This window comes from Nothobranchius furzeri, chromosome 10, assembly GCF_043380555.1.
Source record: "Nothobranchius furzeri strain GRZ-AD chromosome 10, NfurGRZ-RIMD1, whole genome shotgun sequence".
In the NCBI taxonomy this organism is placed as follows: Eukaryota; Metazoa; Chordata; class Actinopteri; order Cyprinodontiformes; family Nothobranchiidae; genus Nothobranchius; species Nothobranchius furzeri.
The window spans coordinates 68,165,995-68,179,621 of record NC_091750.1 but is presented as its reverse complement, the minus strand read 5'-3'; the positions used below and the strand labels follow the sequence as shown (position 1 = coordinate 68,179,621).

Sequence of the window (13,627 nt, the reverse complement as noted above, 5' to 3'; positions counted from 1 at the left end):
ACACTAAATGCTTTTTTATATTTTTACATCTTTTGTTTTTGTGAAGCGCCTCGTGATTCTTTTCTTGAGGCATTATAGAAATTATTTCTCCTTCAAAATTTTTGAAAATTGGCACCTTAAGTGCTGGTATCGATTTATAGGTACCGCAAATTGGTACCATATCCATTTAAATGTCAAAGGTACCCTTCCCTACTCACTCCATCCACTAATGCATCACAAAGCTTTCAATGTTGTGAGATCATTTTTCCATGTTATATCAAAGCTACTCTCATTGATCAAAATAAGATGCTATTTTTTTTGTGCTGATACAAAATTAATTTTAAAGTGATGTTTCAAACTCCTGCTAATCAGAATATCAGATGGTTGAGACTTATAATTCATCCTACAACAAAATTAAATAAAACCGTGGGTAAAAAATAGTGTACAGTGAATTCCTGAACGCTGTGGCTTGTTGTCAACACAAGATGGTGCTGCTTCATCGACTCTCTGCAGACGTGCTGTTGACTGAATGAGCGAGGTTAGAGTTCCCAGGAAATCCAGAGGGAAGGATTCTCCACCAGAAGTCCCGTTATGTAATGTGAGTGACAAAAGCTGTAGAACAACAGGACCATCGTATTTGTCCACTATGATGTGTTAACCAGCCATCGGTGAGTTAGAGTCAGAATGTGAGACCCTGAAGCCTCGTCAGACGGTTCTGATTGTTGGGTTTTGAGCAGGTTTGGGTTTAGATCTGCTTTTTGGAGGGAATATGGGTTTCATTGTCCCACTTCTGTGTTTCTGTGATTGTGCTGAAATGTAGAAACACACACACACACACACACACACACACACACACACACACACACACACACACACACACACACACACACACACACACACACACACACACACACACACACACACACACACACACACACACACACACACACACACACACACAAACCCTTGACTGCAACAGTTGGAACAGATGGTGGGTAATTGTAAAGTGTGTGGTAACATTAAGGTGTGTAATTGGTGCTCCGGTGAGTGGAAATGGGTCTGTGCGTTAAAACGATTCTTAAGCAAAAGGCCGAGCAGATGTGTGGAGCACCTTTAATTTAAATGGTAAATGGCTTGTATTTGATAAAGCGCCTTCTAGAGTCCTGGAACCCCCCAAGGTGCTTTACAACACAATCAGTCATTCACCCATTCACACACACGTTCACACCCAGGTGGTCATGAGTTACGTTGGACCCACAGCTGCCCTGAGGCACACTGACAGAGCTGAATCTTCCATACACAGTCGCCACCAGTCCCTCCGAACTCCACCAGCAGGCAAGGTGGGTTCAGTGTCTAGCTCAAGGACACAACAACAGCGACAGACTAAGCAGGACTCGAACCTGCAACCTTCTGATTCAGGGTTAGGGTTAGGACTTAACTCTTGTGCCACCGTTGCACTTTAGGAATGTTATGACAGGACAGTGCTGTATGAGATGCTCCAGAGCCACTTAGGAGGATTTTACTTTTGTCTTATCAACTAAAAATACAATCCTTTAAAAATATGTACTATAATTTAGGCTGCGCAGTGGTACAGTGGTTAGAGCTGTTGGCTTGCAGCGAGAAGGTCCTGGGTTCACTTCCCAGCCTGGGATCTTTCTGCATGGAGTTTGCATGTTCTCCCTGTGCATGCGTGGGTTCTCTCCGGGTACTCCGGCTTCCTCCCACAGTCCAAAAACATGACTATTAGGTTGATTGGTCTGTCTAAATTGTCCTTAGGAATGAGTGTGTGTGCATGATTGTTTGTCCTGTGTGTCTCTGCCCCCCCCCCCCCAACCCCGCAACCCTACGTGGACAAGCGGGCTCAGAAAATGGATGGATGATACTATAGTTTAAAGGTGCACTATGTTAGAATGAAGTAACATTGACATCCTGTGGTCAAACCTGGTTACTGCAGCCCATTTTCAAAACCCATAAGTCACTTTCTCACTATAGCTCCGTGAGTTTTATGGCTGACTGTCATAAATCAGCACCAGAATATTCTAGATAAGGAGCAAAGACGAGTCATAAACCTTAAGTTGCTAAGTAGATTTAGATCTACATCAATGTTTTACCCTCCTTGCACTGTTTTAATTGCTTTTATTATCTATTTATTCATTGTGTTTAACATTTCTTATGTACTGTGTACATCGCCTTGGGCTCCCTGACAGGGGAAGGCACTTTATAAATAAAGCATTGAATTGAATTGAATTGAGATTAATACATGGTCATATGTTTTAGGTGTTTTAATATTTCTCTGCCATTACAGGAAGTATTTACCGTCTCACTATTAGCTTGCTGTTATCATTCTGAACGACTCATTAAAGGAATTAAAACACCACAATTGACTCATTAACTTAACACACACATTTCACTGTAATATTGAGTTGCTGGTAATCATAAAAGTAGTTTGAGATATTTTTAGAGCCGACTATTTGCCTCTAATTCACCGTTAACATTGTTAGCTCAACGATAGCCTGTAGTCTGCTTCATGTTATATAGGAATAAAACAAAAATGCCGTGGTTTCATAAGGGGAACAACAAATAACTTCTGGGTCGCTCTAGTTACTGGCTTTGGTTCTTAAATCAACTCTGGAGCTTTTTGCCTGTCGGTGTCTATTCACAAACGCTGGAGCTGCAGTGTTAGCTTGCGCAGTCTCAGCAGCCTCGCGGACTCCGATTGTAAACAAATACTACATGCCTCTTCAGATTTTTTGGAAAGGAGAGAATCTGACAACCTCCCAACCAGCTGAGAATAAACCTGCTTCAGTACAACCTTCCTTCCAACATGACTGAGACATTAGACTGTTTGGATTATTTTCCTGTACAATTCTTACATCATGAACCTTTGATAAATAATAATAAATTAACCCTTATTGAGTTTTCATATTGAAGCACCAAGCAATGTCCCCCCCCCCCCCCCCCCCAACACACACACACACACACCTAGTGTGTGAGTGTGGCATGGCTTTGGATCTTCCCTCCCTCCCTTCGACAGATGGATGGGGTTAATATCATCATTAAGCACCTCAGCCAACGGTTCCTGTTTACGGCTCGGTTGCTAGGCAGTGACATCAACTGATCCCTCCCTCCTCCTTTTCTAATCCCTTCCCTCTGCCTCACACACACACAAACACACACACACACTAGTCTCTGTCGGCTCCGTCTCTCTCTGATAGGCGGCGCAGATGTGGGTAGAGTGTGGGGGTATATGAAGAGCAGAGAGCAGGAGGGTGAATGTGTGTGTGTGTGTGTGTGAGGCTGGCAGACGGCATGGTCGGGGTCTCCATGTAGACCTGTGTGGAAACATCCAAACATCACCTGGACCTGTCTACCTATCAGCATTCACCAAGGATAGCCACCTTCTTCAGAGAAGCAACAGGAGAGAGAGCACCGGGTGGGTCTGTGTATATTTATTTATTTTTCCAGGTTTTTTTGTTTTTTCTTTGGTTTTGGGAGTAGGCTCCGGGCTGGACCGCATGCATGACACAACGCAAAGGCGAGAAACCCACCATCAGCATCCAGGAGCACATGGCCATTGATGTGTGCCCTGGCCCCATCCAGCCCATCAAGCAGATTTCGGACTACTTCCCCCGTTACCCGCGGGGCCTCCCCCCTGCTGTGCCCCAGCCAGTGGGCCACATTGGGCCCCTGCGCTCTGCCCTCTCCACCTCCTCAGGCGCTGCCTCTGCGACCGCCGCTGCTGAAAGTGACCGCTCCAATGAAGACAACCCTGAGCGGGCGTGTGCCGGAGCCTCTGCCTCCCCGCAGGCTGTCAGGAAGGACGAGGAGCCGGATGTGGAGGGATACGACTCGGATGACTCCAGTGAGTGGTGATTTCTATCTGTCACTGTTTTCCATGTGTGTCTGTCCCCTCTCACTTCCCTCATCACTCCATCCCCATTTTTGCCACCGGTTGCCAGGCGTCCTTTCAGCCTGGTGTCTCTCCGTCACCTTATCCTTCCTCTCCCGTCAGCTGTCTCTTTGTGTCTTCAGCTACCAGAAACGTGCGTGTTTTGAGTCTGTGTTGCATCGAACTCTTTGCTTCTCCGCCGACTGGCAGCCAACTGTTGCTGTTGCAATGAATCCACCCCCCCTCCTGTTGCATCTTCTCTGCTTCAGTTGGAAGAATGATGCATGTGATTTTTCTTGGAACAAAGCATTGCATGAGGCTGTCGGCGTTGTATGAGTGTGATTGTTAAATGAACGGTGTCTACGGGGCGCTGGGTCTGTGCTGTCAAACAACCTGACCGAGCTGAATGAGTGAAATTAGTCGCAGCTTTGCGCTGAGTGATCTCGAAGCTCCTCCACGTACTGCACTTGGACTGTGGAGTCATTTTGGTTTGTGTGAATTTTCAAACCACATTCAAAGGATGGAATGTGTGCCCACACCTGGAAGAAAACATTTTTCTTAAAATAGCAGTTCTGAGTGGCCAGATAATTAGGGCAATCGATAATAAACACCTCAGACAGTCCACATCACAGACAATATTTTGCTGGCATGTTCTGGAAAACTAAATGATGGAACTGGTCAGAACCAGATTTTGTTGCTTAAACCAGAAACGGTGAGTGTATCTGCTCCAGCAGTGATTTTATTCTAAAAAAAACAAACTGAACCGAAACCACCTGCAGCCCGTTCTGGAGGTTTGTCACGGCTGTGCTTTGCACAAGAGGCTTGTGATTGCAGGTTAATGTGTGACAGTGGTGCAGCTTCTACAGGAGTTAATCCATCCAGAGTGGCATGTTGGGAAGGGGAAAGGGGGGGCACCACCCGCTTTAATCCAGATCTGGCCCGGAGGGTTGGAGGACAGCGGGGGGGGGGGGGATGGTACAGTAGGCTGACAGATGTTGCTGTGTGACCTCCACAAGGAAACCAGGACTTGACTCTGTGAAGAAAAACTTTTGAAACTGATAGATTTCATTCTTTTATTGAGACTCTGATGCATTTTTGTTCTTGTTGTTTTCTTATTGGTTTTGCTTTTGCCTTTTTCCTCATAAAAATGTCTCGGATCAGCAAGTTTCCTTATCAAAGATAACCTGAGTGAATACAAAATTCAGTTGCACTCAAACCTGATTACCAACTTATGAAATGGCTTCCGTAGAACCTGAAGTAGGCGAAAAGGTCTCTAAAAGCCACATATGACTTTTTCAACATTCATCAATAGAAGAACCAAAACATCTAAATCACAGCAGAGCTAACATGTTTAAAGAGCAAGTCACCCCAAATTAACTTTTTTTTTGCTGATAAACATAAATGCGTGTCTAATCGTGCTGTAGACACATGTAGTGAATAATTTGGCACTTTAGTGCATTTTAGTTAAAATTTAAACATTCTGCCTAAAACTGTCAGTGTTGCGCCCTCTTCAGGTAAAAACTCGGCACTGCATTTGAATTTAAATCTGATATTGCTATTGGCTTAGAAGTACCCTATGACGTTAGCTGGTACATTAGCATGTCACAGTGACGTTGTGAGTCTGAGTGTGTTTGTATTTGTTAGCGGATCCACCCTCTCAGTCTGCTAGGCAAAAGTATTTGTTGCATTTTTCAAACTAGAAGTGGGAGTGGAGTAAGACTCTGGTAGGGGTGACTTGATCTTTAAGGTCAGATGTCATGATTCATCATTACCTGCATTTCCACGTGAGTTCCAGGACACTTCTGGGAGGGGAAAAGGTGATGGTGAAAATATGCAGACTCGGTCCCCCTAGATGTTGTGTCTCCATACAAAGTTTACCCCTTTAAGATATTTGCTAAGACGTCAGCAAATAGCGGCCATTTTGGCAGTGAGCCAAATGCATCCACGGCCATAGTCATGAATGACGTCAAAGACGTTTTATTTGATCAAATTACGTCAAAAGCAGGTTCACGAAACCATTTTTATATATTATTTTTAGAAATTATCAGTTGCTCTTGAGTTTTTCATGCAGGCTGAACATGAAAATAGTCTCCTACACCTATCTCCTGCATTAGCTTCTCATAGAAAATAGACGTTCAAACTCTTGGATTAGCAAAGCCTGACAGATCTACGTCACCCTGTCACTGAACATTCATAGACTCACGATGAGGAAGGCTGTTGTTGGTTTAGCGTCCAGGAAAAAAAGCAGAGAACATCTCGGCTAGTAGACGCTAACTGTTAGCATTAGCAACTCCACCACACAGCAGAACTTCTTCAGGCTTGTGTTATTTGTGAAGATAAAACATCAATATGTGGATGAGGAGTTTACAGTTAACCCAGTATTAACGGTTTGATAGCTTCAATAACCGGTTAATCACATTTTGGAAAACTTTCATTCCGAAAATGTGGTAAATTTACCCTGATTTAAAATGGAACCATGATTTCTGCTCTGTTTGACCTTTAACCTGAAAGAGGCTGTTGATGCTGGAGAACTATCCTGTGGCTGAATTTAAAAAAATCCACCAAGAATCTGAATTTATCCACAGTGATATGAGAGACTCAGTATTATTTATCACAAACCAACAATTAGAAGGTTTAGGGTAGGGCTGCAACTAACGACTATTTTAATCGTCGACTAGTCACCGACTATTGACGATCAGTCGACTAATCGGATAATTATTACATTTTTCTTAAATTTTGCGCGAGATTGCTTTAATTATGTGAAAAATGATCATAAACACAGGAAAGATGGGTACTTCAATGAAAAATGCATATTTTATTGAACTTTGCTGCTGATAGGCCGATTCATACTATCAGTAATTAAAAATGCCCTGTCTAACACCAATTAGGCTCAGTGCCCAGTCAGTACAGACATAAATGCATAAATAAAATTAAAATATTTTTGTCAGGCACAGTCGGGCATAACATTAAATCAACTTATTTAAAAGCAAAGATACATTTAAAAAATGTACATCCAAAACTAAACAGATAGCTTTCATGTTATTTATATCTTACCGAGGTGAGTCAGACTGTTTCATTCAACTGTCCAACGTGCTTTCTCTTCAAGTGTTCATGCACCACCGACGTGCTGCCGTGATACGCGAGGACTACTTTACAAATAATGCAGGTCATCTTTTTATTCGCCGAATCCCGGCTAGAATGCTCCCAAACCTTTGATGTTTTGGTACGCGTAGCCGCTGTGTCGGACGCCGCAATTTCTGTTAGTTGGCGCTCAGCAGAGAAGCTATTGCGCACGTGCGACTCTCGGCAGAGATTGTAATGAAGTGAGATGCCTCACTCGGTCGGTAAAAACACGTCTAGCGACAACGCCGACAATTGTCGACTCTTTCTATTGTCGATATTTGTCGACAAATCGTTGCAGCCCTAGTTTAGGGGGTAATGGCTTTATGACTCCACTAAAACCTCTACACATTTCACTTGCTGCCATTTAAAATGTTTTGCATTTATGAGCATCCATCCTTGATTTTTACCATGCTGCTTGTCTGCCAAAACACATCAAGAAAAATAAGACGTCTAACATCGTAATTTGCATTAAAACCATGGAAACTGCCTGTTGTTTGCTGAAAAGCCTCGTGAAAGTTAAGTTAGAAAAGCACAGTCCATTCAACACTAAATGCTATTGCAAGAGGAGGCTGACACAACACTTACTGACTGGATGGAGTGAAGAGGTGTTTTTAGAAGCAGAGCGAATATGCATCAGTGTTTTTTTTCTGATCCTGTAAAAGCAGCTGAAATTTTTTATGTGGAAGGCTGAGAGCTGTCACCATAAATATTACATCTGTATTTTTATTCTAAAGAAAATACTGTCATTTTTAGACTGTAAGCAATGAGATGATGGATTGAGATGCAAAAAAAAAAAGTTATAATTTTGATAAACTGCTCAAGGCTCTGTTGTGTTCCACTTTCACTGGTTGTCGTGAATCTAAAATGTAAGCGTATTTATGCGCATCACTTAAAATTGACCACAGCCTGTTGTCATACTGAGTAAATCACAACTTATTGAGTTGATGTATTATTTTTTTAGAAATTAAAAAAACATTTCCTACTGAGTCAACATTTAATTAAAAATGATATTTATTGCCTTTTATTCACTCTAAGTTCTGATTTGCCTCTCGTTTTCCAATCACCCAAGCTCCCAGCCCTCATGCATTTAAAACCTCTCAGTTCTGTGTGTTTTGTCGGTTCAATGTTTCATTGTCCTGCATGTTCTGCATTAAATCCTCGTTAAATGTTCCGGTCTGTCTGTCTGTCTGTCTGTCTGATTCTTCCCCTGCATTTGGATCCTCACCTCCGGCTCAACTCACCTGCGCACGTGACTTGTTTCGTCGCGTCAACGTCAGGTTTCACCTGTATGCGGATGACTGTCAAATCTATTTACCATTATCATGCAATAACTCAAGTTATTTCAAACCACTCTTGGACTGCTTGGAGGAGGTCAAGCTATGGATGGCTCAGAATTTATTGTTCTTCAACCAGAATAAAACTGAGACTAACCTGTTCGGCCCGAAAAACAAACATGGATGTGCCCAAGGGATTGACTCTCCTTCATTAGCACCTTTTGAGAAGGCTGTGGTCCAGGGGTGGCGTTAGGCCCGGCTACTTGGGCTGAAGCCCCGGATGTTTCATGAAAAGCCCCGGATCTAAGGCCCTGTCCACACGTAGCCGGGGATCTGCCAAAACGTAGATATTTTCCTACGTTTTGGCCTGTCATCCACACGAAAACAGAGTTTTTTTCACACGAAAACGGATCTTTTTAAAAACTCAGGCCAAAGTGAAGATGTGCGTTTTCTCCGTTTTGGGTGTCTGCGTGTGGACAGACAAAACCGGAGTTTTAAGGTCCGCAACGTCACTTTCCGCGACAAAAAATGCTGACATCACGTGTGCGACCTGTGTTTACACTAGCCGACAGCATGGAAGCCCTCAGATCTGCGCTCTGTCACTACCCGATCCATCAGTTGTCCAAGCGCTTTCTGCTTGTTTGTTTTTGCAAGCGGAATTACTGCTCCTTGCGGAAGACCACAGACGAAGGACGAGGTTAAGAACGGGGGGAGTACTGCCGCCTACAGGTCTGGCATGTCCTTAACAACGTATTTATCCGGGTACGTGTGGACAGAGTTTGTTTTTAAAATGCGGTGGTGTGGATGCAAGTTTTTGGAGGGGCGGATATTCGCTTTTAAAAAACCCGGGCTACGTGTGGACTAGGCCTAAATCGCAGAAGTAACATGCAGTACAAAAGTCCAACAGAGAGGGAGCAGCTGGCAGTAGTTTGTATACAGCCTGCCTGAGCCTCCACCACTGAAGAAGAAGCCCTTCAGCAGCCGGCTTCTTCTGCAGTCTCTGCCTGAAACGCATGAGTGAAGATGGACATAAGGACGTTTTTAGACCAAAAGTACGGCGACAGAACCCCAGCTTTGATGAGACTGGTGTTGACTCAGGTTTGTGAGTCTTATTTGAAAATATTTGTTGTGCTGCTGGTTTGCCTAAAGTTAGCTTATCAGGTAAAGTTGTTGGAGAAAGAAAGGGAATATTTACTATCATCTCACACTAAACACTAACAGGAACAATACTCTGCCCTGAAAATGCTTCATATGTAGCTTCAGATTAAAAATGATGTGGTTCAAGACAAATATGATGTTGACTAGTGCGTGTCACGTGTGTGCATGCGCGCGCGCGAGTGCGTGTGCGCGCGCTGTGTGTTAAGCCCCGGATCTTCTTGAGTCCTAAATCCGCCCCTGCTGTGGTCACCAACCTGGGGTTGAAGTTGGATGTAGAGCTCACACTGGACACCCAGGTCAATGGAACATTCAGATCCTGCTATTTCCATCTCAGGAGAATAGCTAGGATTAAGCCGCTGCTATCACGTAAACATCTGGAAACTGTCATCCACGCCTTCATTACCACCAGACTGGACTACTGTAACTCGCCTTATGCAGGCATCACGCAGGCCTCCATAGCGAAACTACAGAAGGTCCAAAATGCGGCAGCCAGGTTACTGACTGGTACCAGGAGATCTGAACACATCACACCCGTCTTGGCATCCCTACACTGGCTTCCAGTCTCCTTTAGAATTTAGTTTAAAGTTCTGGTGTTTGTTTTTAAATGTTTACATGAGTTGGCTCCACAATATCTATCGGATCTGATCCATCCTTATGTTCCCACAAGGAACCTTTGGTCAGCACAGCAAGGACTGTTGGTCGTTCCTAAACACAGACTACAATCTCGAGGGGGTCGTGCTTTCTCGGTGCTGGGGCCGAGGCTCTGGAATGAGCTGCCTACATGTGTTAAACAGGCCACCACGCTCGGCAAGTTTAAGAGCCGTCTGAAAACTCACTTTTATTCTTTAGCTTTTATTCAAGATGAGCCTCATTAACGGATGGCTTTGCACTTTTTTGCTGCCCCACCTAGATTTTATCTGCATGTTGTTGTTTGTTTTTAAATGGTTTTATATGTTTTAATTTTTTATGTTTATTTCTGCTGTGCAGCGCTTTGTTTTGTCCTTGGGCCATGTGAAGGCGCTATATAAATAAAGTTTAGTAGTATCTGTACCGTGTTTCTAAAGCAGAGACTGGTAGAGAATAGGCACTAAGGTTAAAGTTTGACAAGAATCAATACATTTTTATGCATTTTATCTTGTGATTTATGCATAATTTCTCAAGACAGCTGGAAGTGAGTTAACTTGTAAATATTTTACAGGAGGAGAAATATCGAGATGTATAACGTGTATTGGAATTCAGCTAAAAAATATCGAGATATAAGTTTTCGTCCATATCGCCCAGCCCTAATGTGACTCAAAAACCTTCGGTGTCATTTTTAAAGTGGATTCTTGTAAACCTAGAAATATGTAATATAGTTTTAGTTTTTCCAAATTTATGCAGCAAGTGCACAAGCTTTCTCAAATGAACGACTCCCACCGGTTGATTCATAATTTTCGCATCAGAAGTAGCGTAAAAACAAGTTTTAACCAAAAATCCATACAATTATGTTAGGAAACTTTGTGTTCTAGAGAATTTGTTTGTTACAACAATTATGGGAATATACTCAATATTGGAACATCAAAATGTGATGTGGTAAAAACGTGCATCAACTGATTCATTCATTTACTTAAGTCACAATTATTTGTTTTTAAGAGATTTTACTAATTTTCAGTATAAACGAGAATAACCCCTGCAGAGTTCTGAAAGATAATTTTTCTTGTATGACAATATAATTCATTCATTCATTCATTCTCTTTTATCTAGTGCTGCCACAATTGGTTGATCAGTCATGATAATGTCAACAAAGTCAACGTCGATTTTTTTCTTGCCTGCACCCCTGCTGCTTTCTGCCTTTCTGCTTGAGGCACATGCGCAGTAATGGCTATCCAGGTAAGCTGGCGGGTCACGAGAAAAAGCAAGACATCGGGGCAAGCCGGCAACGTAGTTCAAAAGTTTGGGAGCATTTTACAAAGAGAAAAGAGAAGCCCAAGCCCAAACAGTGCTAAATCTTCAAAACAGAACTTTCCCTTCGTGGGAGCACAACGGTGATGTATAAACACCTTAAAAGGACGCACATTTAGTGAAATCTTGCTAATGTATTTATTTTTCAACACCTTATTTCCTACTGACTACAATCATTGCTGTGCTGCAATAAAACTCCACTTAGAAAAAGGGGGAAAAAATTCAAGCTAGCAAAGAATCAGCCGCAGTTTCATTTGAGAGGGGTTTTAAAGGAGGAAGGTGAGGACCTAAATCCCAGATTTTGAGCATATTTCACTTTGTATCAGAGGAAATGCAGAGTAAATTCTCTAACTTTTTTCATGGTGAAGCACTGTCTTCTGGGAGAACGACAGAATTTGTGACACGTTTTTGCAGCCTGATTCTGTCTGGAATACTCATCACATTAAGCTGTAAAATCATCTTGTTAGACATCATTTGACACATTACACTGCATGAAGCTTCTTTTGTAAAAGAAACCAAAGACGAGGAATCAAAAAATAATTATAATTTTAGGAAAACTGCGCTGGTTGCATTTCAAATAAAACATGTAATGGAATTTGCACAGAATCCACATTTTATTGTGATTAGGACTGCTTTCTGATTGGCCAGTTTAAATGAGGATTGGATGGTCTTCTTTCAATAGATGTTTATATAAATACTTCTACACTTCCTTCTGTCCTGTTTTTTTTCCATACACAAATCATTTCTGCACACACCAACTCTTTTCCACATGTGCAAAACTGTAATTAATCAGATTTTTTGTTTAATTTGGTGACACAACTAGATTTAAATCAACCACAAACTCTGATTTACAAGCTCAAAATCTGCATGAGCCCTCATCTGTCTTGCTGCTGGTTTGTGCTAACACAGAACGGCGGCTCCTCTCCATCCTCTTGCTAATAAGACTATTAGACTGAAACATCTGCCGGAGCGTCATCTTAATGATTTTGCAATCACCTGAAGAGTCATCAGTGTGGCAGGATAATTACAATGTCAGCTCCGCTTCCCAAAAGGGGGGAAAAAAAATTCCCAAGCAGGAAAGTAGGATAGAGTGAGAATCTCGTCTTTGATTGTCAGCAGCGTACGCCACCATCCAACGACGGATGGTCCTGAAATACGGTGTTTAATTAAAGAACAGAATAATAAGTGACTGTGATGCAACATCTCAAATAATCCCAGGCTACTGCTGCTAATGCAGCCCGGGGAGCTGAAAGGAAGAGAAACAGAAGCGGCACAAACATCAAACTGCTGCCGAATGTCTTGACACTCGGTTATTAAGACCTTTATTATGACTGGAACAAATGTGTTTTAGATTCAGCCTTGTTGTTGAGTTCTTTACATGGTGCCACTGGAACAAGTCTCATATGGAGTACTTGGAATGGTCCATGTTAAATAACAAGAATTAGGAGAAGCAACTTCACATCCTGCTTGATTTTAGGTTGGTCTGGTGCTTCGGTCATTACAGTTCACTCCAAATATTAATGGCAGCTTTATAACGATGCCTTAAATATTAACTGTAATTCTCTTATTTTTCTTCTGAGACTTTGCTTTACTCTTGTTGCTGATCACATCAATGTGTTCATGTTGTTAAAGCTACAATCCAGAGTTTCTGTTGGGTAATTTTATCAATCCAGGATTACCTTAGTAATACCTTAGTAATCGATCAACACCGATACCAATAATCAACAATCAATTTAGACTTTGCAAAGTGGAGAGGAAAAGATTACACACCAGTCAAAGGTTGCCAGTTCACTCTCCTCGGACAGACGTCCTCCGAAAGCATTTATTAAGCACACACACAAAAGATGAACGCACACACATTTTTGCATTCCTTAGACTCACAGGCAGAAAGCTGTAAAAAGGGAGACTAAGCTTTCTCCAGGTGCACTAAATCAACAAAGCAGTTCCTGGACTTTCTCAAGGGAGTTTTACTGATAAAGGTCGTCCTCCTAAAACCTAGTCCTCCCTGTAAGACCTGCAGGGGCCTGTCTATTTACAGAGTAAAATAAATGGATGAAGCTACGTTTAAAACACCAGATGTTTAACAGTCAAGACATTAATATCAATTCAATAATGTTAATATCAGTTTTTAATCCAACAGTCTCCCCCTTTCGGGAAATATGTGATTTTATAAATTGTGAAATCTGTGAAAGTGATCATCTTAAAATACATCTTATTTGTCTTCATGCTAAGCCTGTCTCCTATCCCGTAGGTCCCCATTTAA

General features: G+C 42.2%; 1 protein-coding gene across 1 annotated transcript in view; it reads left to right on the top strand.

Moving 5' to 3' along the window:
• The first annotated feature begins 2,943 nt into the window (after positions 1–2,943).
• Positions 2,944–13,627, top strand: part of doc2b (double C2-like domains, beta) — a 224,129-nt gene continuing 213,445 nt past the window's right edge. Inside the window, exon 1 of the mRNA XM_054730968.2 lies at positions 2,944–3,841. Coding sequence (XP_054586943.2) covers positions 3,499–3,841 — 343 coding nt within the window. The 5' untranslated portion in view covers positions 2,944–3,498. The remainder of the gene's footprint in view (positions 3,842–13,627) is intronic.